This window comes from Macaca thibetana, chromosome 1 (genome assembly GCF_024542745.1).
Source record: "Macaca thibetana thibetana isolate TM-01 chromosome 1, ASM2454274v1, whole genome shotgun sequence".
Taxonomy (NCBI): domain Eukaryota; kingdom Metazoa; phylum Chordata; class Mammalia; order Primates; family Cercopithecidae; genus Macaca; species Macaca thibetana.
The window spans coordinates 135,255,947-135,279,258 of NC_065578.1; the positions used below are offsets into that span (position 1 = coordinate 135,255,947).

Sequence of the window (23,312 nt, forward strand, 5' to 3'; positions counted from 1 at the left end):
ACTTGAGAGCAGGACCTCAAACAGACGCTCACATGTGAACACTTACAGCAGCATTCTCCATAGCAGCCTAAAGGAGGAAAGAGCTCGCACATCCACCAACAGAGGGGTTTTCAGGGCATGGGTCCTGAAAACCACATGCCAAGTGAAATAAACCAGGCACAAAAGGACAAGGGCTGCGTTACTCCCCTGCTGTAAGGAACCCAGAGTGGCAGGCTAGCAGACATGGAAGGCAGAGTGGTGGGTGGGGAGCTGGGGCAGAAACGTGGGTTTGTGTCTCAAGAGAAAGTTTCTGTGCAGGACGATGGTGGTGAATTTCATTAACCCCACTAAATCGTACACTTAAAAATGGTTAAAATGGCAAAATTTGTGTTTATATATTTCACCAATTTTTAAAAAGTGAATAATGAGAAACTCTCCACTGCTATAACACATATTACCTTCCACAGCCAGGGCCTCCACGACACCCAGACCTTGCCCCACACACCTGGCCTTCATTAACGCGACAACTGGGAGGACAGGAAAGGCTCCAGGTGGGGCGAGTCCTCCAAGACTGAAGTCCCACTCAGCACTCGGTCTCTGCTTGACCTGTTCAGCTGGTACAGCCTGGGAGTGGCCTTGGGAGGGCTTGTCAGGTGCTGGCCTCCAGCCCTCTGCACGGGTCCTGCACTCTATCCTGCCAGGCCCCTTGCACCGGCAGTTTCCCAGGTGGTTTCTGGGTACCGGTTGGTATATCTGGGACCCCAAAGGCTGTGCCTGGTATGGCCTCCTGCCCCCATCGCTCTGAAGCCACGGGCCCTGCTCAGCCCAGGGTCCTGGGTCCTCCGCAGTCATGCCCAGTGCAATGGGAGTTTGGGGGACATAGGCACAGGAGTGGCTCACCTGCAAAAGCAGAGGGTGTGGGTGGGGGTGGACAGGGTGTACAGAGGTGGGTGAGCAGGCGCTCACTGTCATGAACCCATTAGCCAAAGAGCATACAGGTTAAAAGGGAAGGCGTGGTGTTTCCCTGTGATGCTGCCTCCACCTAGCTGCCATAGGTCTGAGTTACAGGGCACCCTCAAGCCACATGCATGCAGGGCCCCCACACCTGGTCCAGGGTGCCCATGGGACATGGCCTCCTGCTGTGTGGATGTCGGGCTGTAGGACACACTGTCCCCATTCCCAGCCTCTTCTTACGGATCAGCATTTAGAAAGTGCATGCAATGTGGTATTAGGAGCATGATTAATAGGAACTCACAGTGAAGGCACAGATCCCCAAACACACGGCTCAGCTCAGCTCTCCTATCTGACTGGTATCAAGGCCATAAATAAAAACAGCATTACAAAACCTCACAGCCCCCCAAAATCGACCTCCTACCTACGTTGTGGTTAACACATGACATGAACAGCCTCAAAAAGCAGGAAGGCATGGGATGCTGAGAGCCTGAGTGGAAGAGGAGCCTGGCCTCCCCACCCCTCCTCACTCACAAGCAAGGTCCACTTCTGCCTGGCTAGTCTCGGAGGGTGGGTGCTGCATCCAGTGCCCCTGCAGAGCCCAGTCACCTTGGGGGTGGCCAGTCTCATCATCCCCTCTGCCCATAACCTGCTCTCCAACTCGCCTGCTTCACACACTCCCACTGGGGCCAGGCAGGAGAGCGACACTTGTGTCAGGTGCGCTCACGACAGAGCACGGTGTCCATGCAGCTTCTCCTGCCCCCAGGGACTGCGGAGCCCCAAAGTCACATGGGGCTTTTGGCCCCCGACGTGGTCGATGAGCTCAAAGAAGCCAGGGCAGTCATGCACTGATCAATACCCTTACTCCAAGTAGTAGGGAGACACTCTGTGAAGATCATTATCTTACGTTCATTAGGTATGCAGGAAACCATTGATTTTTTTCCCCCGACTAGGAGAGGACACAGATTAATTGAGGGACGTTTAGATTAGAGACATCAGGGACAGGGAAGTGAGGGAAGCCAGACCAGGAACGGGGGTCCTGAGGAAGATGCAATGCGTTCTCCAGTTCCTAAAAAAGAGAAACATAAAAGGAAAGAAAGGGATGTTACCTTCTGAAGATAGTTTCATAGAAGGCAAGGAGCCCCAGAATGACTTCGGAATGTTCCAGCAAATCACCAGAACTGGTCCACATGGGACATGACGCTGTGGAGTGGGCAGAGGGTTTCTGCCAGACAAAGATGCGAGGACAGAAACACCTGGGTCCCCATATGCCCAGATGCTGCCATCCCACACCCCCACGTGAGCCCTATCTGAGCCCCAAGTGAGCCTGGCCACACCCTCAGACTCACCCCCATCCCAGCACTAGGCTTGGCTTCCTGGGAACCCTTTGACTTTGAACGGAATGAGTTGCATGGCTTTCCTGTTACCATGTGTGTTTGCATTTGCTGTTTATGGAGACGCCACAGGCAGTGGCACGCTGGTCGCCCCATGCCATTAGGCAGGAGGCTGAGGTGTCACCCAAGCATCCCCTGGGACCTGTGCCCACTGGGACCGGCCATGGCACATCCGTTCCTATCAGGAACCACGGCAGCAGTGCAGCAGGCTTCTTTCCCACTATCAGGCGCCAGCGAGGCTCCCACCCACTCTCCCGCCAGACCCAGTGTCTGTCTACACTGAGTGTCTACCTCATTCTTCCCTCGGGACAGAGGGACGTGGACACAGCAACCCCAAAGCAGGACAAGACAGATGCATGAAATGGAGTGTCCCAGGGAACTGCCCGACACCACCTCCAGTTCTACTGTGTCCAGGCCCCATGTCCATGGCATGGGCTGCAATGGATTCCACAGCCACAAAGAGGAGTAGACAACAGAAGCAAGTCGGGGGCTCTGCCAAATCCACCTCCTACAGCCCCCGGCCCTCCACCCTCCACAGCCACAGTGACACAGTGGCCAGGGCCCCACAGACAGCAGGGCTCGCTGTGCCACCCGTGCCTGTCCTGTGTGATCACAGCCACCCTCTCCTGAGCAACCCCATTTGCAACCCACACTACTGGGACACGTTTCAGCATGATGGCTTTAATAGCATCTGCAACAAAAACCACAGCTAAATGAAGGGGGGGTTTCGTGCATTTTTATTTTCCCCAGAAATGTAACTCACTCTGGCTTCTGCTTGAGCTTCGACTGTGCACTAGGAATTATCTAAATAGGAAACACATGTATTGCCTCAAAAAGACAGTCTCCTGTGAAACTAGGCTCCTCCTGCAAGGAAGGGAGCCCACATCTGACAAACGTGCTGCCCGTGCTCCCCAGGCACGCCAGGCCTTCCTAGGCCCTCCCAACCCCATACCTCAGGTGACTGCTTCCTCCCGCTCTGCCACTGGCCTTGATGCCAGAGTCCTGAATGTGGAGACTGTTCCTCCCGGTGTTGAGCCACTAGGCTTGCTGGATCTCTAATGATGGCTGCACCCATGCAGCCCCAGGGGAGATGCAGCCTGGACGGCTGGTGGGGAGTGCCACTCACCCTCAGCTCTCTGTAGTCACCCGACCACCTCCCCATCGCTCCCAGGCTTTGAGGCGAAGAACACGCCACACATGGCAGGAGAGTCTGATGTGTGGACACTTGAGGGCCTCTCCAACTACATGACCGCCATTGCAATTAACAGGTAAAATTCCTACTTTTTCATCTTAAAGCTTTGTTCCTACTTCAGTCTAAACACAACCGTGGGTTACAGCAAGCGTCTCGGATGTGGACACCTTTGCGGGGTGTGGGAGTGGGGTGTGCTCAGATCCTGCCAGTCTCAGCCATGTGCCCTGAGGCACTCAGGAGGATGGCTAGGGAAGAATCAGGTAAGTCTGTCTTTACAGTATTGGACTTTCTCAAAAACCACGAGACCCAGGCCAAGAATCTCACTTCTGGAGGCAGTGAGTATATCTGAAGGTGACTAGGAACCTGCAGAGTGAGCTGGCTACACCTACCAGGCAGTGCTGTGTGTGCCATTACCAGACATGACTAAGTGAGGCCGAGAGGAAAAAGTGACAAGCCGTGTCCACTTGAATTACCCCAGAGCAAAGATCAACACCTTTTTCCCCAAATAAGCTGGCCTCAAAAGAGTTTATGCCTACACAGACACATAAAGTAAGAACTGGTTTTTAAAAACAGGCTTAAGAGACAGAGCATCTTTATCCACCTCCTTTTTTTTGTGGGAGCCACCCACAAAACACTCCCTACAAAAACAGGGCCAGGCCTGACAGAGCCCTAGACCCACCTGCCGACTCAGAGGCTCAGGGACAGGGAGCCCACGCCCTGCGTGGACACAGAACTGCAAGATCCAAAGTGCACAGTCTCAGCCCAACAGACAGCTTCGCTTTTTCAAGGAATCAACTGCAAGGGAAGATGAGACGGAAGCTGCACCTGGAGATGAGCTGTGTGTGCGCCACACACCCTGTGGGACACGCTCTTCAGTAAGGGCTCAGCAGGTTGGAGCACTGCCTGGATACTGGATGGTGCTGAGGAATGACTTCCTGTTTCCTAAGGCAATAGTGGCAGTATGGTTCTTTCTGAATGGCTCTTATCCTTTAATGATACATATGGAGATATTTACAAACGAAGTGATATGATGACTGGGTACAGCTTCAAAAATTGCTTGGAAAGCCAGCATATTAGCCAGCAACCTCGGGACAAGACAGGAGTATTTACACTGAACATTAAAATTCCAGCCTCCCAGGCACAAAGTGCTGAGCCTTCTTAAGAACCAGTGCTCAGCACAGGAGGGTTGAGTGAGCCATGCACCTGACTGTGCATGCACTCATACAGTGCACACACATAACACGTAACACACAGCAGGCATGTACCTGCATGCACGCACAGTATACAGAGTACACATGCATGCACATGCACAGCACACACAGACACAGAGTACACATGCATGTACAGGTATAGTACCTGCACGCTCCACACACAAGACATACACATACACACATGCCCATGCACAGTACACACAAGGTACACATATAGCACATATACATGCACAGTACACGCAACACATACACCACATGCACAGCACACACACGTGCATACACATACAACAAACAAGGCACAGAGGTACTCACAGTGCAAGTATACACACATGCACATGGACATATACACGGTACAAGTACATGCATAACATATGTACACATAGCACACATAGTACATATAAATGCACAATATGTGTACAGTACATGCAGACTACACACAGCATGCACATGTACATGCACAGTAAACATACACACCTGTGCACACACACACAGACACGTACAATGGGTGCAGGTGGTAGCCAAGGCAGCTATGTGTGCATACAAATACAAATGTGTCTGAATGTGGTGCATGTTGTGTTCCAGGAAGTGTGTGGACCTGGGACGGACACTGCCCTTCCTCCCTCCCTGCAGCTGCCGAGTGGAGGCCAGCAGCTCCTCCTGGGTGCAAGGCCAATATGGATGACCCAGAGCTTGTTTGTGGTCAGGAGGGTGAGGGGAGCAGCCTGTGGGAAGACTGGGACACAGCGCTGGCTGGCATGGCATTGGGGACATCTTACCTGGGTTAGTTCCTGGGTATCCGCTTCAGAAAGGGCTGGCAGGCTTGTCTGCAGGTGCAGTGCTGTGCCCTCCTGGTCTACTATGGGTGGCTCATGGTGCAGGGTACGGCCCATCAGCCCAGATGCTGCAAGGAGAGCAGATGGTCAGCGGTGAAATCTCTTGGAGGTGCAACAACCCTTGTGTGCTCTGGATGGCGGAGCGTGGTCTTTGAGGCGGTGTTCCTCCCGCCACCACACGCAGGACTGCTTCCTCTCTCGACCTCTGCAAGCCTTGCCTTGCCACCCGGCCCCGAAGGATCAGGATCTGCAACACTGCAAACACATGGTGGCCACTCTGTACCTCTCAGAGTAAAAGCCCTACATCCCAAGTGGGTTTGTTTTGTTTTGGTTTTGTTTTGATAAAGGCTTAAGATTTGTAGTATAAAACACAAGAATCATTGAACTCTGGTGAAATGCACGTCACACACGACTGGGAAACTGCAGTGACATCTGAGCTACTCTGCAGAAGGCTGCGGTTCCGGAGAGCACAGCAAGTGGCCCACAGCCCAGGCCAAGCACAGCCACACGTCTGCGCCACTGAGGTGGGAGGTGAGTCAGAGCTGCCCGTGGTCAGGCTCAGAGAGGACCTGGGTGTTTCCACCCTGCAGTGAGCCTCGGGGCTCCAGGCTACCTGCCAGAGGCAGTCTTGCTCCACAGAAGGTGACCCAGTGTGCCTCCTGCAGAGGCCACCTGCCCTTTATTTACAGAGCAGCTTCAACGGCAGCCTTGACACCCTGGGGCCCAGATAAGGGCGCAATGTTGTTTGCTCTTCTGCAGCACAGGCAGCTCCCCCACATCTGGTGTAGCCGTCATTTAGGAGGATGCCAGGAAACAGGCAGGGAGAGTGCAGTTGCAGTGCCAGCTCCCGATGGGGCAGGAAGGCAGGTGGGCGGCCTCAGCATCCCTCCCAGGGTCCTACCTCAGCCAGCAGAGCCTCACTCCTGATGAATGTGGCAGCCCGGGAGCAGTGGCCGAGCACGCCCTCAGAAAAGGAAAGGGGGGATATCTGGGAGTGCACTCTTGCTGGGGCTGAGGGCACATCCCCTCTAGCCTATCACCCCCTAAATGATCCTTATAAGCTCACCTTCCAACTCTACCCTCCACAGGAGAGATGCCACTTCCAACACGCCACCCCCGCCAGCCTATCACCCCCCAAATGGTCCTGACAAGCTCACCACCCCTGATAGCACCCGGCTGAGCAGAGAAGGAACAGCCTTGCCCAGGGCCACAAGGGACTGAGCACAGAAATGGCCCTAAAGAGGGAGCGGCTCCAGGCCCAGCAGATGGGTGCAGGTGCGAGTGGGGAAGTTGGGTGAGACTCAGGTGGGAAGTGAGGGGCTCCTTTCACAGACAGTACCAGCGGGACAGATCGCCCAGAAGGCTGTTTTCCTGTCCCACTCTTCAGAAACAGAATCTGGTTGCAACCAACCACAACAATTTTACAACGTAGGTTTGCAACACACAAGCTGTATATGGGTGCTCTCTGGGGAGCTGCGGCCCACTACTGTGCTCCTCTGAATTTGTACATTACCCGTGGGAGCCCGCAGGCCCTGACATGAAGCTGCTCACTGAGGAGCCCTCTGAAACGCTGAGCCATAGTGCACAGGCCAAGCTAGGCTGGAAGACACAGCCACAAACTCAGAGGATGCGTGCCCCTGGTGACTTGAGATCACAGGGTGGCCCCCATCCACCTCGCAGCACCAGCACAGCCTAGGCCACAGGAATGGAGGAGCATAAACTGCCCAGCCTGTGCTGCACCAGTGCCCCCTTCCTCCAAGAGTCCCACACCCCACTCTGCCCTGCCCAAGGCTCTCATAGTCTGGTCTGCAGTGTGCTGTGTGATGGTCTACAAGACTGCTACGTGCTGGTGCCCCAGATCTGACTTGCTGGGTGTTGGGAGCTGAAGGACCATGTGCTTTCCTCAGCATCTTCTTGAGCTGCAATTCCCTGGCTACGACATCGACTTTAAAAAAACAAAACAAAACAAAACAAAAGCTATTTATTTTGTAGAGATAGCATGTCCCCAGGTTGGTATCAAACTCCTGGCTCAAGTGATCCTCTTGCCTCCGCCTCCTGAGTAGCTGAGACCACAGGCATGCAGCACTACAACCTGCTAACTTTTGTGTTTCTGTTTGTTTTGAGATGGAGTCTTGCTCTGTCGCCCAGGCTGGAGTGCAGTGGCGCGATCTCAGCTCACCACAACCTCCGCCTCCCAGGTTCAAGGGATTCTCCTGCCTCAGCCTCCCGAGTAGCTGGGACTACAGGCGCACATCACCACACCCGGCTAATTTTTTTATTTTTAGTAGACACGGGATTTCACCATATTGGTCAGGCCGGTCTTGAATTCCTGACCTCGTGATTCTGCCTCTGCCTCCCCAACTGCTGGGATTACAGGTATAAGCCACGGCGCCTGGCCTAATTTTTGTATTTTTTTATAGAGACAGGGGCTTGCTATGTTACCCAGGTGATCCTGTCTTCTGCACCCAAGTGATCCTCCCACATTGGCTTCCCAAAATGCTGGGCTGCAGGCATGAACCACCGTGTCCAGCCCACACAGGCTCTTAAGGGCAGAGCCCCTAGGCCTCCCTACCTAGGACATGGCTTTCATTTCAGCACCTGAGGCTGCGTGACAGGGACACTCAGGCCGTTCTGGAATTTTAACAAAAAGGACTTTGCTTAAACACTCAGAAGGCTGGACAAAGCGCTTAAGCCTCAAGCCACAATGTTTCTGTTGGGTGTGGCGGCTGGGGTCCTGGTGAGGCTGCATCCCGCCATCTCCAGAGCCACAGTGCTCGTGGAGCTGCTGAGTCACGCTTTTAACATTTCTTCCAGGAAAGCTTAATGTGGTTCTGTAAGGATGGTGTCTGTCTTGGGGTCATGAGTGACTGCAATTAAACAAAAGCATCACAGGTGGGTTCACGGCAAGAGGGGTGGGGTGACTCGACCCTCTGGGAGTCACCTTGCTGGCCTGGGGGTGTAGGAAGCCAGTCCAGGAAGAGCCCAGGGCACACTGTGGGCTGCAGAATGTCTGAGTCAGCTGGAAAGAGGGTGCCCTGAGGCCAGAGGCCCCTGTGCAAAACACAGCTCCGTCTTCACTGCTAGTGCTGATGAGGGGCTGCCTGCACCTGCCTGGGAGCGGGGATCTCGGCTGCCAGCCTGTCTTTCCCCAGCAAGCCCCTTCCCTCAGTCCTGGCCTCCAACACTCACCTGTCACCCGGGAAAGGCCTCTGCTAGGCCTGGTGGGCCTGTGAAGCTAGCACACAGGTAAGGACAGCATAGGGAGCTGAATGAAGGAGATAGCAGCTTGTGTGCTCCATCTCCCACTCAACTGATACGTGCATGCAGGTGGGGGCCGCGCAGCTTCCTCTGATAGGCTCTAGGCCAGCTGACGCAGTAACCCCAGGCTCCCCAGTCAGCCCATCCTGGGCCCGTGGTGCCACGGCAGGCTCCTGGGTGCTTCAGCTCCAGTGGGAACTTCCCTGCCTCAAAAGACGCCTGGCACTAACGACCTGCAGAGTCAACCTCAGCCACCCCGATGCTCTGGTCCTTTACTAACTGCCCACTCTACGTGCCGGCCTCCTGCCCTGTCCTGCTGCTGGTGCTGTTGCGCAGACAGACACATGGACCAGGGAAGCAGAGGTACAGGAAAGGCTGTCATCAGACAGCTGCAAGCCCAGGCAGGCCTTAGCCCCAAGACAGGCAGTGAGTGACAAAGAAAAAACTCAGTGAACAAACAGCCTTCAAATATGCTGTGCACAGCAGGGTGAGGCTCACGCCTGAAATTCTAGCACTCTGGGAGGCTGAGGTGAGAGAATCACTCGAGCCCAGGAGTTCAAGACCAGCCTAGGCAACACAGCAAGACCCCCATCTCAAAAAAAAAAAAAAAAAAAAAAAAAAAAAAAAAAAAAAAATTAGCTGGGCATGGTGGTATGTGCCTATAGTCCTTGAGAGGCCGAAGTTACAGTGAGCTATGACTGCACCACTGCACTCCAGCCTGGGTGACAGAGTAAGGCCCTGTCTCTAAAAGAAAAAAATAAATAAAAAGAAGAAGAAAAAGAAAAAGAAATAGAAAAAGAAAAATAAATAAAAAGAAAAAGAAAATACTGTGCATGTCCCTTGGTAGGATGTGTGGGAAGGAAACCTCACCCTGTGGCCTTCCTCCCAAACCACAGCCCAGGCTGACTGCAAGAAAATTTGAGACGGAGGCTGCTGTGCAAGCCCTGGCCCGGCCTCCAGAAGGCCCAGAGACACGTGAGGAGGGTGATCGTGCGGCCCTGGGTGCTCCTCGAGGCAAGGACGAGTGTCTAGAATAATAAAATTTGCGTTCAGCACACAGCCCTGCAGAGGTCTCTGGAAAGGCTCCCTGTCCTGGGTGTCCCTCCCTGACAAGCGCCCATCCAGCGTCGTGAGGCTGCCACCCTGTGGCCACACGTGCACCAGCGGTCATCCCAGAGGCAGAGATTTCTAAGACATCCGTCATGGTTTCCACCTCCAGGGAGCCCACAGTTTCCAGCTGAGAGCAGTAAACACAAGGAAGCTGGCACAAAGTCCCTGTGCCGACGCATGTACAACAGCAGCAGGCAGCAGGCAGAGGCAAGACCTCAGAGCCGCGAGTGCCCCACACACTATTGAGCTCCCAGCAAACGGGGCGCTGCCTTCTTGCTAACACAGCACCAGGCAGAGCACTGCACGCTCCAACGCCTGCACGGAGCCTCTCCAAGAACACCCTCTGGAGGCACAGCTGCCCCATGAGACCAGCACCTACCTGGACAGGCCAGGTTGCCCATAGGGGTGAAAGTGAGCATGGAGAGGAGGCACAACAGTCCCCTACAGGAGGCATAGTCCATCTCACACATGCGGCAGGTCCCTGTGGGACGATGTGCTGCGTGTGCCACGTGGCAAGATGGCTGCCCCAGGTACTCGAAACACCACGGGCCAGGTGCAGCCGTGCAAGTGAAAAGACGGTGCTCGCTGTGGCTACAACCCGCACTCAGGTGACCTAAACTAAGGGGGCCCTCCTAGCCGAGCAGGAAGGGTGACGCCATCAGTCCTGAATCCTGAATGCACATTGAGGCCCTCAGAAAAGGTCATGATTCCCCTCTGACCTCAAACAGCACAGGTTGCAGGAACCCACTTACAAACACCAGCCCGCAGAACACAGGAGTGCTGGCCACCACGGTGCAGCCAGGTTGGCGACATGGCAGGGCCACTAACCACACTGAGTGCTTCTCTACTGGGACCCTGGAGAGTAGTCCTGAACTCCACAGAATGTCACAAACTTCCCGCCTGAAGCCATACCCAGGGATCCCTCTTCAGTCCCCACACCACCAGGACAGTCCCTAACTCCACAGCACGTCACATACCTCCTCCCTGAAGCCATGTGCAGCAGTGCACCTGTGCCATTCACCTTGAATGTGGGTGAAGACCTCTACTCCCTATGCTTCTGTAGCCTGTCTCCCACTAGGACACTCGGGTTCGGGCCTGCACTTCAGTGACAGCAGCTCATGGTGACCTTTGATCTCCCCACCTTGATCAATGGATTTCGTTACATGTCACACCATGTGCTCCATTCCATAGGGGTCAATGCCTGTCTTTGCAACTCCTGACTTTAAGGCATACACAGGAAGGTGGTAGGTTCTCTGTGATTCAACCACATGCTGCATATCTAAGGTGTGCACCTTTCGTTTTTAGGGTGTGTGTTCAGCCCTGGGGCTCATGGGACTCAATCTGTAATTATGTGTATTTCTTTCTGAAACTTGAAGCCATTTGGAATAGAAAGCAAAACATTTTCGTATTAGAGAAACAGGTTATGGGAACTGAAATCTTTCTCTCAAGAGAAAAATTAGAGAAATTGAAAGGGTAGCAAATATCTCTTCCTTTTAACAGACATCTGGCAATCAAAATCCCTAAGAGCACAGCTTTACATGCTTTACATATAGACACACATTAGAGTGTGGATGTCCATGTCACATACATGCACAATACATATGCACTGGTACACGTGTACATCATATGCATACATGCATGCGTATTAGCTATAATGCTAATATTAGAAAATGGAGTCTTTTATGACATTGAGATTTCTTAATCAGAGCTTGAAGACAAACTGCAGGGGAAAATTCATGGATTTTACCATAGCAAGATAAAAGATTCCTGTAAGGGAGGAAGAGAGTCTAGAGGAAGTGGCTGCAGCTTCTAAGCCAGCCAAGGCTGATGGTCCAGGATAGTAGGAAAGTCTTGCACATCTGTCGGGGAAGAAAGCATATGAGGAAAGAAGAAAACACAACAGGCCATCCATAGAGCAAAACCTGCAGGGCCAAAACAAATACAAGGCATCAGAGGCCCCACCTCCTAACCAAAGAAAGGGTAAAGGCAAGAATAACACCAAGGGGCCACCAGCGTCCCATCAGACAGGCAGGACCATGGTGGCTCCTAGCACATGAGCCTCGGTCCTGTGCCAGGGAGGAGGTGGGCCAAACGTGGGGGACATGCCAAGACGCAGGGTGTCTGCCCCTCAGTCCGGCCCCGAGGACAGGCCAGCTGAGCATTCACAATCTACAACGGAGTCTGCAGGAAGGCACCGTGGCCACTCCACACATCTGAGAATGCCACAAACACACAGAACCACACTGCACAGTTCTCAAACACACATATCCCTAATAGCATGTCTGGGCGCCAAGCTGGGAAAACCTAGATTAAACGTCCAGGGAAGCAGGAGTAGGCAAAGTAGGGGTGATGGGAATGGCCCCACCAGGGGAAGTGAGATGGTGCCAGTCACAATCCTGAGGTGCTGGTTCCCACATCAAAACGAGGGGAGATGAGAAAGACAACAGCAGGAGCTTCTTTTTGCTCTGATGCACTCATTCTGAAAGCCCTTACTGTCGTAGAAGGTTCTGCATCACCATAACTGAGCACCTGAGACTGGGTAATTTACAAAGAACAGAGCTTTAGTCAGCTGACAGTTCTGTGGGCTGGGAAGTCCAAGGGCATGCCCTGGCTTCCACCAAGGACTCTCGTGTTGTGGCAGAGACACTCGAGTGGAAGCAGACATAGGCAAAGAGACAGAATCAGAGGGGCATCCTGCCTCCTAACAACTCACTCTTGGGAACTAATGCATTCCCAGAACTCATCCAGGCTTCCCAGAGGAAGCACTCACTACCACGAGAACATCACTGAGCCACCCAGAGGGCAGAGCCCTTGTGACCAAACACCTCCTAGCCCTGCCACACTAGGGACCAAATTTCCACATGAACTTCGGTGAGGACAAACTGTATCCGAAGCATGGTACCAACCTGCTTTGGAATCCATACACCTATCAAGTGTATAGTTAACTCTCAGTGATTTCAGATTCACAGATGTCAAGTACAAGGAAAATGGTCTGGAATTGTTTTCATGTATAAACAAACGAGCTGTCTCTAGCAAGCTGGAGGCCAGCAGCTGCTCTAGGTGACGCATCTGTTAGGCATTTCCCACAGGCGTGCTGAGTCTGGCTGTAATTTTAGAAGTCTGTGCACGCGCTCACTGCCTTGTTGGTCACTAACCTGCATGCCAGACTGAGCAGCTCTTCTCTGCGGGGGAAGAGGTTCTTGTGCTTCTGAGCACCAACGCATCTTCTAACAGCTCCATCTTCTTGCTGAATTGCACTTCTAAAATGGGGATAACTTCTGGCATCTTGGCAGATATCAAACGATAGGCCATGTCTGGCTTTCCAATAAACCGCTGGCGGATGCTAATTTCATAAGGTGAGTAGACCTTGATGTCATCCACGTCCTCTCTTTCAAACCTGTGCATGAGCAAAGAACTGGAGTCATGTATTTCCAACCCAGACACAAGGACAGTGAGCCTCCCTGGCTTAACGTGAGACTCTGTTCTGTGGGAAATAATGGCAGGAATTTTTATCAGTATCCTTTCTTTCCCAAAGGGTTCACAACTGGTCACAGGGACACCTTCCCTAGGCTTTGTTTCCGGTGGCGTCTTCCAAAGCTTGGAGCTGAAGGGCCACCAAGCAGGAGATTCCAGTTCTGTCAGCAATCTGAAAAAGCAAACAAAACATGGAAAACTGGATCAATTCATGTTTAAGGAGTAATACCTTTTTTTTTTTTTTTTTTTTGAAAACTGTTTTAACCTTTGTAAAGCATGTTGCCATTTTACTGTACTTCATTTCCACATGCACTCCATGAAGCAGGAGGCACAGGGACTTTTATCTCCAGTGTGAGAAGAGAAAGCTGGGGGCCAGGGCAGTGAGAACATTCATCCACAGATGCAAAGCCAACCAGCAAAAAAACAGCAAAAATGCACACCTTCTGCCTAGAATATCGCTCTGCCCACACCATGCTGCCTTGACGGGTCATCTTGATTCAAAATAAAACCTGTACTTACTGTCTAGGGAGCTATCTAACAGACTTTTCTGCTGTGATGGAATGTTCTACATCTGCGCTGTCCATACCGTAGGAGGCACATGTGACAACTGAAGCTCTGCCTAACAGGCTCCTTCCCCCAGCCTCGGTCAGACCCAGCATTAGAGTGCTTCCCCACCACCCACACTCTCAACACCCACTCTCATCCGCATGCTCCAGATTCCTGTTGGTGCCGACTGCACCTCCTCCTCAGAGTACACTTTGTACCCTGTCTTTCAGCCTCTGCTGGAATTGGAGTCTAGTTGAACATCTACAGGTGTGGGGACAGGAGCTGAGGAGAACCCAGCACGTCTTGCAGGATGAATCTACTTAGACTGGGAGGAAGGGCTGCCTCTACTGGCCAGGAAGTTTCTGCAGCCTTCAGGGACTCAGCGTCCCCAGCTTCTGCAGGCTGCAGTCACATGTCTGCAATGGGGTTCTCAGGGTCCCGTTCCGTCTCAGTCACGCCCTCAATGTCACAACAGATGCCATGCGCAGTTAGAATTCAGCCACCTGCAGCAGGAGACTCCAGATTCTGTTTTCAGAAAGCTCTGTCCTGCAACTACAGGAGCTAAGGGCTTCCCTTGGGGCAGATCCAGAAATGTCCAGGCTGTTCCTGAAGCACCCTGAGCTCATTTGTTTCTTTCCCCATGCTGCCCAGAGGGGTGATTGCGTCAGTCAGGATTCTCCAGATAACAGAATCAGTGGGTATGTCGGGGGGAGGGAAGGATGGGCTTATTTGAAGGAATGGCTCCCATGGTTGTGACACTGCACCTAAGCTAACTGCCATGGGCCAGCCTATTAGAATTATTAGCAAGATTACAGGGGGAAAATCATGGCTACTTTCACTAACTTCCGGTTGAACATGGCATTTCCTTCCATCCTAAATGTAGACAGCTTGAGTATTAGTCGAACCTTTGTCTGTCACCAACAGAAATCTCATCACATTAGTTATTGCAGATCTCAATATATCACATCAACCCCTGCTTTAAAATAACTGCAGTTACTAGACCCCGCCGTTGGCTTCAGTATCTCATACATCAATAGGAAGACATCATATGACCTCAGCCTGCACTTATTATAGGCCGTTCTTAGTCAAGATTATGTATTATTATCCAAATTAAAACAAAAGGTGCACAGTCAGTTTGCTCACTGGCATTTGGGATTTTGATGAAGGTAGATGAGTGAGCACTCCGTGGCTTCCTTGCCCTGACTTACCTCTAAGTGACTGTAATATTTGTGGTGCAGTAGATGGATGTGAAATGTCAAAGTGGTAGCTGCACCCAAGATGGTCTGTTTTAGTTGCCAAGAGCAACACTCACATGTTTTCTTTTACAGGGATGACTCCTAGCACTATAGTGAAGGTCTAGGGATGAAAGCGGAGATTTCTGGTTCCAAAATCATACTATAGACACCAACTGGCTCCACTCCTCCCACTGAAAACCAGAAACAAAGACACAGCACTAGCAATATCCCAGAACTCAAATGTGAGAATGGGATGGCCTCTGGGGCCACAGAGAAAGGAACAATTCCGAACAGAGGACTAAGGGAATTGACCTTCCACATCCGAGACACTCCTCACCTGGATAAAGTTCCCCTGACTCACAGTCTCTTATCTGGAAAAAAAGAGATCGAGGTGAACAACCTGCTTCCCTGCCTTCTTGGGCTCCCTGGCAGGAGGCATGCTCCTACCTCAACCCATAGGAAGCACTGCCAAGGAAGAAACGGCCCTAAGCACAGCCAGAAACAGTGGGGCACGGCAGGACCAGGACGCTCAGCCCTGGGTGCTGTGCACAGTAACTGGGCCTAAGGAGACACCTAGAGCAGCTGTTGGGCAGTACTACACCACGGGAGGTGTAATCCCCAGGACCCCATGCAAAGGCCCTCGCCAGCCTCTCCACACGATTGGGACATCCCCTCCTAGACCTACCCCATTTCAGACAGGCAGCGCCCTAACTGTTTGCTGGAAATACACGTGGGCAGAGGCACCACTATCAGGCACTGCTGAGGATGGTCGGAGGCTTCTGAGCAGACAGAAGGACAGGCAGGAGCCTGATCTAAATGGCTGGGGCCAGGTCCAGAAATATTCTGTGTATCAAAGTGGCACCTGGTCACGCACAGGGGATTTTCTTTTCTTTTCTTTTTTTTTTTTTGAGACGGAGTCTTGCTCTGTCACCCAGGCTCCAGTGCTGTGGCACGCTCTCAGCTCACTGCAAGCTCCGCCTCCCGAGTTCACGTCATTCTCCTGCCTCAGCCTCCCGAGTAGCTGGGACTACGGGCACCCACCACCATGCCTGGCTAATTTTTTTGTATTTTTAGTAGAGACGGGGTTTCACCATGTTAGCCAGGATGGTCTCGATCTCCTGACTTCGTGATCTGCCCACCTCGGCCTCCCAAAGTGCTGGGATTACAGGCGTGAGTCACCGCGCCCGGCTGGGATATTCTTAAAGGTGACTAATTTGCAAATTAGATCTTAAAGGAAACTGATATTGAAAAAGAAGAAGAAAAATCATACTCATACCTAGGAATCTCAAAACTGAAAGGGGACTGAAGGTCCTCTGGGCCAGTGTCCAATGTGAGTCACGTTACACAATCCAACAGAGATGAGAGACGCACTACTCATGTGATAACTTACTAGGCTTTCAACAACTGTATATAGTCAGAAATGTTGCTTTTATTAAGCCAAATTTTCTTTCCTATTATTTTACCACTGTTGATAAAAAACAAAACAAAAACAAAAAACCCACACTCCGTAATATATTTTAAGAGATTTATTCTGAGCCAAATGTGAGGACCATGACCAGTGACACAGCCTCAGGAGTCCTGTGAACATGTGCCCAAGGTAGTTGGGTTACAGCTTGGGTTTATATGTTTTAGTGGGACATAAGACATCAATCAATGCATTGGTTCAGTCTGGAAAGACGGGACAACTCAAAGCAGAGGCTTACAAGTCACAGGTAGATTCAAAGATTTTCTGATTGGCAATTGGTTAAAAAGATGGTTTTCCCCTGGTATTGGGCCACTCAGTGGCCCAGGTTCTCCTCCAATTGTCCTAGACAAACTCCATGTCGTTCTGCCAGTTGGTGGCCTGCAGGCGAGCCGGTGCCTGTCGGTGCATTCCTGTCACCTTTAGTTAAGAGTTATTATCTAAAAACCTGGAATCCCAGCATGGGCACAAAGTGAGACTCCATCTCTACAAACAAATTTAAAAACTAGGCTGGGTACGGTGGCTCACACCTGTAATCCCAGCACTTCAGGAGGCTGAGGTGGATTACTTGAGGCCCAGGAGTTTGAGACCAGCCCGGCCAACACGGCAAAACCCTGTCTCTATCCAAAATTCAAAAATTAGCTGGGCATGGTGGTGTGTGTCTGTTATCCCAGCTACTTAGGAGGCTGAGGTGGGAGAATTGCTTGAACCTGGAAGGCAGATGTTGCAGAGAACCGAGATCACGCCACTGCACTCCTGACTGGGTGACAGAGCAAGACTCCGTCTCAAATAAAAGAAAAAAGAAAAGAAAGAAAAGAAAACTGGCCAGACGTGGTAATGCATGTCTGTGGTCCAGCTACATGGGAGGCTGAGGTGGGAGGCTCACTTAAGCCCAGGAGTTGGAGGCTGGAGTGAGCTGTGATTGCGCCACTGCACTCCAGCCCAAGTGACAGAGTAAGACCCTGTCTCAAAAAGTAAAATAAATAAAAATCTGGAATCAACTGAAAGGAGTGTCTGGGCTGGAGATAGGGGGAGGCCAAGGTTGTTACGGAGATTAGGTCTTATAGGTGGCTGCACTGAGAGATGACTGATGGCAAGTGTTTCCTATTCCAACCTGCAGGAGGAGGAGGGCATAATGAGGCATGTCTGACCCCCTCCTTCTTTTCATGGTCTGAACTAGTTTTTCAGAATTACTTTGGAATCCCCTTGGACAAGAGGGGATCCATTCAGTCAGCTGGGGTGCTTAGAATTTTACTTTTAGTTTATACAACTAAAGGACCTAGTTTAGCTTTCTAAAGAAAAAGGTCTCAAGTGACAGCCATCAGTTATTTTAGGCAGTCTTGATCAGCTTTCCTCTCCAGGCAAAATACTTTTGATTCCCTCTCACAGGTTCTGGTTTTAGTCCTCTCAATTTCCTGTGACCCCCTCATTTCCTCAGTGTTCCCCTCAAAGGCCTACAATGCTCCTGTGCCTCCTGAAGGAGCAGGGCAGGCCACCAGCTCTGATCACAGTGCTGTGAGGTGACCTGCCAAGCACATAATGACATGGGTGCACACACTTTAAAAATCTCTATATCCAGCCACTTCGGAAAAAAGCATGGAGGCTCCTCAAAAAATTAACAAGGAACAGTTTTGGAAGTGCTGGAAAGGGGAGGGCGTGGTCCCTTTAAATGATATGGAAGAGGGGAAGGGAAATGCTGGGTAGAGGAGGGCATGGTCCCTGACTAGGGCTCCATCCTCATGGACAGAAAGGCAGGCATTTTTGTTTTCCTGCCCAAATGCATTTCCCAAGACCACCCTGGCCTGCCACACCCCCATCCTGTGCCTATAAACACCCTGAGACCCTAGCAGGCAGACACACAGGTGGCCAGACATCAAGAGGAGCACATCAGCAGAGGGACACAAGGGTGGCTGGATGTTGACAGGAATGCACCAACAGGCATCAGCACAGCTGCAGGCCACCAACGGGCAGAATGATGTAGAGTTTGGCTGGGGCAGTTGGAGGAGAGCCCAGGCCACTGAGTGGCCCAACTCCAGGGTAAAACCATCTCCCTTTGGGCTTCCTCATCTGCTGAGAGCTACTTCCACTCAATAAAACCTTGCACTTATTTTCCAAGCCGACGTGCAATCTCATTCTTCTGGTACACCAAGGCAAGAATCCCAGGATACAGAAAGCCCTTTATCCTTGCAACAGGATAGAGGATCTAATTGAGCTGGTTAACACAAGCCACCTACAGATGGCTAAACTAAAACAGCACATGGTAGCACACACCCACTGGGGCTCCAGGAGCTGTAAACATCCACCCCTAGATGCTATCATGGGGTTGGAGACCCACAGCCTGCCCGTCTGTATGCTCCCCTAGAGGTCTGGGCAGCAGGGCACTGAAGAAGCCAGCCACTCCCCCTGTCGAATGCCCTGTGAGGGGGACAAGGGAACCTTTCCTTTTCAGAACCACCATGATTCCGCAATCCTGCTTGTGGGTTTACACCTGTTCCATGGTGGGCAGGCCTGTGTAAAACTGCCTGCGACGTGAGGAAGCTGAGAGGCTGCAGAAAGAAGATGACAGACCCCGTTTCTTAGAAGGAAGCATCTAACAGCGACTTATGGACAGGAAGGCAGGTCTGTGTCTTGGGCAGCGGTGAGATGAGGCAGTGGATCCCACACCATGGCCCCCAGACCCAGGGCTTCTGCACCACAGGGGGCATATGTGTAGGACAGACCCCGCAGGAAAAGAATCCCATATGAACCTGCCCAAGGGCAGGGTATGTGGTAAGTACCTGCCCTTACACAAGGAACAATAAGTGAGGTAGAAATCTTAAGAGGCATCCCCAGAATTGGGGTTAATCAGATGTTAACAAAGCCGATTAGCATCCAAGATAGAGTTGCTTTAGCCTCCACAATAGCCAAAGGAAATAAAACCAGTATCTCAAAGTGACACCGGCACTCCCATGTTCACTGCATCGTGCTTCACTATAGCCAAGGCATGGAAACCACATGTCCATCCACAGACGAATGGATTGAGAAAATGGAACAGTACTGACTCCAACTTAAGAGAAAAGCTTGTTTACCTGAATTTAATTATTGCTTTGCTTGAGTCTGTAGATTATTAAAAATGCCTTGGGAAAACAGGACCTTCAACAGAAATAAAAGAAAATACACCAACCAACAACTCTGGGAACCAACAACTCACTCTGGGACTCAACAGCTCTGGGAACCAACAGCTCTGGGAACGGGCTGATCAGCCTGATAAGAACAGGCTGATGGTGCCTGCAGAAGGCCACAAAGCATTGACCAAGAAAGCAAGAATTGACTGCCCATCTGAGACTTTGCAGGTTTCACAAGGGTGCTTTAATCATTTCCCCTAATTTCCCTTAAAAACCCCTGATCTGTAGTCACAACTCAGGGAGGTGGTCTTTGAAAACGAGTCTACCACCCAGAGGTTGCTGGCTTCCTTAATAAAGCTAACTTTCCTTTCACCAAAGCTCATCTCTTGGGTTTTGCTTTCAAGCAATGAGTGGCCGAGACCTGAGTTCGGGTACAAAAATATAGTGTCTATACGCCATGGAATTTTATTCAGCCATAAAAAAGAAGGAAATCCTGCCATTTCACCAAGATGGACAGACATGGAGCACATTATGCTGAGTGAAAGGCGCCAGACACAGAGACAAACCCTGCATGACGCATGTGGGACCTCAAGAAGCCAAACTCACAGAAGCAGAGAGAAGGGCAGATGTGGGGCGGGTGGAGAAGCTGGGAGAGGGTGGCCAAGGGCCACCTTTGGTTACAGGATGAACAAGCTCTGGGCAGTAATGACATGGTAGCTGCAGCTCTCCATACTAATAATACACTTGAAATCTGCCAAGAACACAGATCTTAGGTGTTCTCAACACTCTCAAGGAAAAAAAGAAAAAGGGAACAAAATGACAGGCATGTGAGGTGAGAGCTGTGCTCATGGGCATGACTGTGGTGGCGACTTCACAGTGGGTACAAACATCGCAGCACCAAGCCACATGCCTGAAACATACACAGGTTTTCTCAGCAATACCTCAATAAAGCTGCAAAAATTAATTATACTTAAAAACAAAGTCTTTATATAATTGGCCCCAATCTTTCACATTGTTTCTGACCTGCTATTCAAAATCCTGTGTCAGATTTGTCTTGCTTGTGTCTGTTCTGTTTCTTGAATGTCCTGGAGGCTGGGAGCCCTGCCTGTGGGCCTGGGGAAATGAGCCGGGCACCAAGCGATGGGCCTGTCCCTTCTGGAAATGCAGTGGGTTACCCAAAGACGGGCTGAGCCAGAGAAACAAGAGTTCCACCCACAGCACCAGCATCTGACCCAGCACCTGGGCCCCTTTAGTGCTCCCTGACCACTGTGGCCTTGATTGTGAGGTGAAGAGCCTGCCCCGTGTCTCCCACTCTCATGGGACAGGCCGTCCTATGTTCACCTGCGTCGGCCTGCACCACCATGTCTCTCTCCTGCTCAGCAGCTGTCTCCCAGGAGTAGCCTGCCACCCTGCGTCAGCCCCACCACCTGTCCCACCACCCATCCTGGCCACCACAGGCACCGCTGCCGGCCAGGCGCGCTCTCAGCTGATCCTCGGCACCCCCATTCTCATGTGCCAAGGAGCACGTCAGAGTGAGGCCCTGTGCCTGCCTGCATTCGTGTCTGGTTCGTTCTTAGCGCTGGTGCTCAGAGCTCTTTCCCGCCAGGCAGGAGGACTGAGGTTGTCAGCCCGGCAGGACTGCAGGTCGCTTGCCTTGGCAGCCTCCTCCCAATCTCCCTCTACACAGTCTCTGGGCGCACACAACGCTCGCACGGATGCCAGGTGGCCACGTGGAAACTCGGCTGGGCACAGAAAAAGATGCTCCTTCTCCATGGCATTTGTTTTGTCTGTGACTGGGAGGACGACGACACCCCAGGAAGCAGGGAAAGCCACACTGTGCACCCACAGCCTCCGCTCCAGGACCACAGCACCCTCAACTATGGCCAGGGCTCAGTCTTCTGCGAGTATCCCCGGACCTCCCCCTGCAGACACTCTCAGGGTCCAGCCCTGGGACACCCCTCAGCAGCGAGTCAGGGCAGGGAGGAGCCAGACTGGAGGCACCATGGGGAGGGCTCCAGAATCCCACGGGCTGGAGGGCAGAGGGCTGGTCCCAGCTCACCAGGGCAGGGACCTCACCAGGAGGCCGGGATGGTCACATTAGTGTCCACAGAGCAGGGCCACGAGGCCCAGTCGTCAAGCACTACTCTGCACGTGTCTGTGATGGTGTGTGTGTCCATGAGATTAAATAGAAATTGGTGGACTCCCAGGAAAGCAGCTGGGCCTGTAATGTGGGCAGGCCCCGTGCAACCTGCTGAAGACCTTAAAAGAACAAGAACTGATCCGAGCAACAGAGTCATGGCCTTGGGCCTATGACTGTCCCTGGGGCTCCAGCTGCTGGCCCCCTGCAGACTCTGGCCAGGGTAGAACACACACCTGCCAGCTACACAGAGGAGCTGGGACTGTCGGGGGCTCTGTCATCTTCCGGCTCCAGTCTTGTGCCAGCAAAGCTTTGACTGAAAGGATCTCCTCTTAGTCAAGTAGAAGATGTGACCTCAGTCCAACTAACCCGCATGCTATACTGATGCACCAATACGACCCTACCTTAGGGCTGAAGGACAGTGGCCAATGCTGAGGCGGGGTTCCAGGGACACAGAGGTTCTGCCCACTGCAGCTGTGGGTGCTGGGAGGAAGTTCTCACTTTCCTCCAAATAATCACAAAACGAGAAACAACACGCTTCAAAACGACTTTTCAAGAAATAATAAAAATAATTGAAAGCATTTAAAAACCTGAGCTATGTGTACTGAAACACACACACACAGATGACACACACAGACACAAACACACAAACAACACACAGACACACACAGACACACACAGACGCGCGTGCGTGCACATACACACGTGTTCTCAAAGACGTGTCCTTAAAAAAGGGGCAGAGAGCAATAGAGGACGGCAAACTCAACACACACTTCTCCAAAGACAAAGGAAACAGACAAACACAGTGGCACCCTGACACTGAAAAGGGGGCAGACTGGCAAATCCAGGAAAGCGGACAGTATGCCAGCAGTGGGATGCTGAGAGATGACGCAATTAGGATGCCAGAGCCCCATGGGGTGACGAGGAAGGAGTACCAGCACCCTCCCAGCACGGGCAGGAAGAACCAGGAACACGCAGGCAGAAGTCCATGTGGCACTGCACTGGGAGACCCTCGGCTCCCAGATGGACCCACCCAAGTGGGCACCCCTGGGTCCCAGAAGAGGGACTGGACGGAACCTGAGGGCAGAGGGAGTGAACCTTCTACCTGAGCCAGAAAGCAGCCCTCCAAGACTCATGCTCCAGACAGGAGACCCCAGGACGAGGAACTGAGGGTCCCAGTAAAGGGGCCGGGGCTGATACCTCAGCCCCACACACACCATCTCAGGAAAAATGACCGCGACAAAAAAGACAGGCAATAAACAAGCACCTTGAAAACCCAGAAACCATAAGCAAAACAAGACTATTAATAATATCCAAACAGAGAAGATGCTCAGGCCATGATGTAAGACCCAAAGGTTTTTCCAGGAAACTGGAGGAACACGAAAGAGTTCTAAGAAATTACAAGTACAAATGAAAAATGGTAGGA

At 51.9% G+C, this 23,312-nt stretch overlaps 2 protein-coding genes across 5 annotated transcripts in view; both read right to left on the reverse strand.

Moving 5' to 3' along the window:
* Positions 1-6,335, reverse strand: part of GUK1 (guanylate kinase 1) — a 359,169-nt gene extending 352,834 nt beyond the window's left edge. Inside the window, exon 1 of one of the 2 annotated variants that reach the window (XM_050759413.1) lies at positions 6,331-6,335. The gene's annotated coding sequence lies outside the window, so the exon portion shown is untranslated. Of the gene's footprint in view, positions 1-1,330; positions 1,337-6,330 lie in introns of those variants that run through there. The other variant, XM_050759502.1, reaches the window with a different exon arrangement.
* Positions 1-23,312, reverse strand: part of SNAP47 (synaptosome associated protein 47) — a 779,054-nt gene that overhangs the window by 8,595 nt on the left and 747,147 nt on the right. For 2 of the 3 annotated variants that reach the window (XM_050758011.1, XM_050758000.1), the window contains 2 exons: positions 13,084-13,574; positions 5,504-5,628 (listed from right to left, as the gene is read on the reverse strand). In XM_050758011.1, the coding sequence (XP_050613968.1) occupies positions 5,504-5,628; positions 13,084-13,574 (616 nt within the window). Of the gene's footprint in view, positions 1-1,837; positions 2,000-5,503; positions 5,629-13,083; positions 13,575-23,312 lie in introns of all 3 variants that reach the window. The other variant, XM_050757992.1, reaches the window with a different exon arrangement.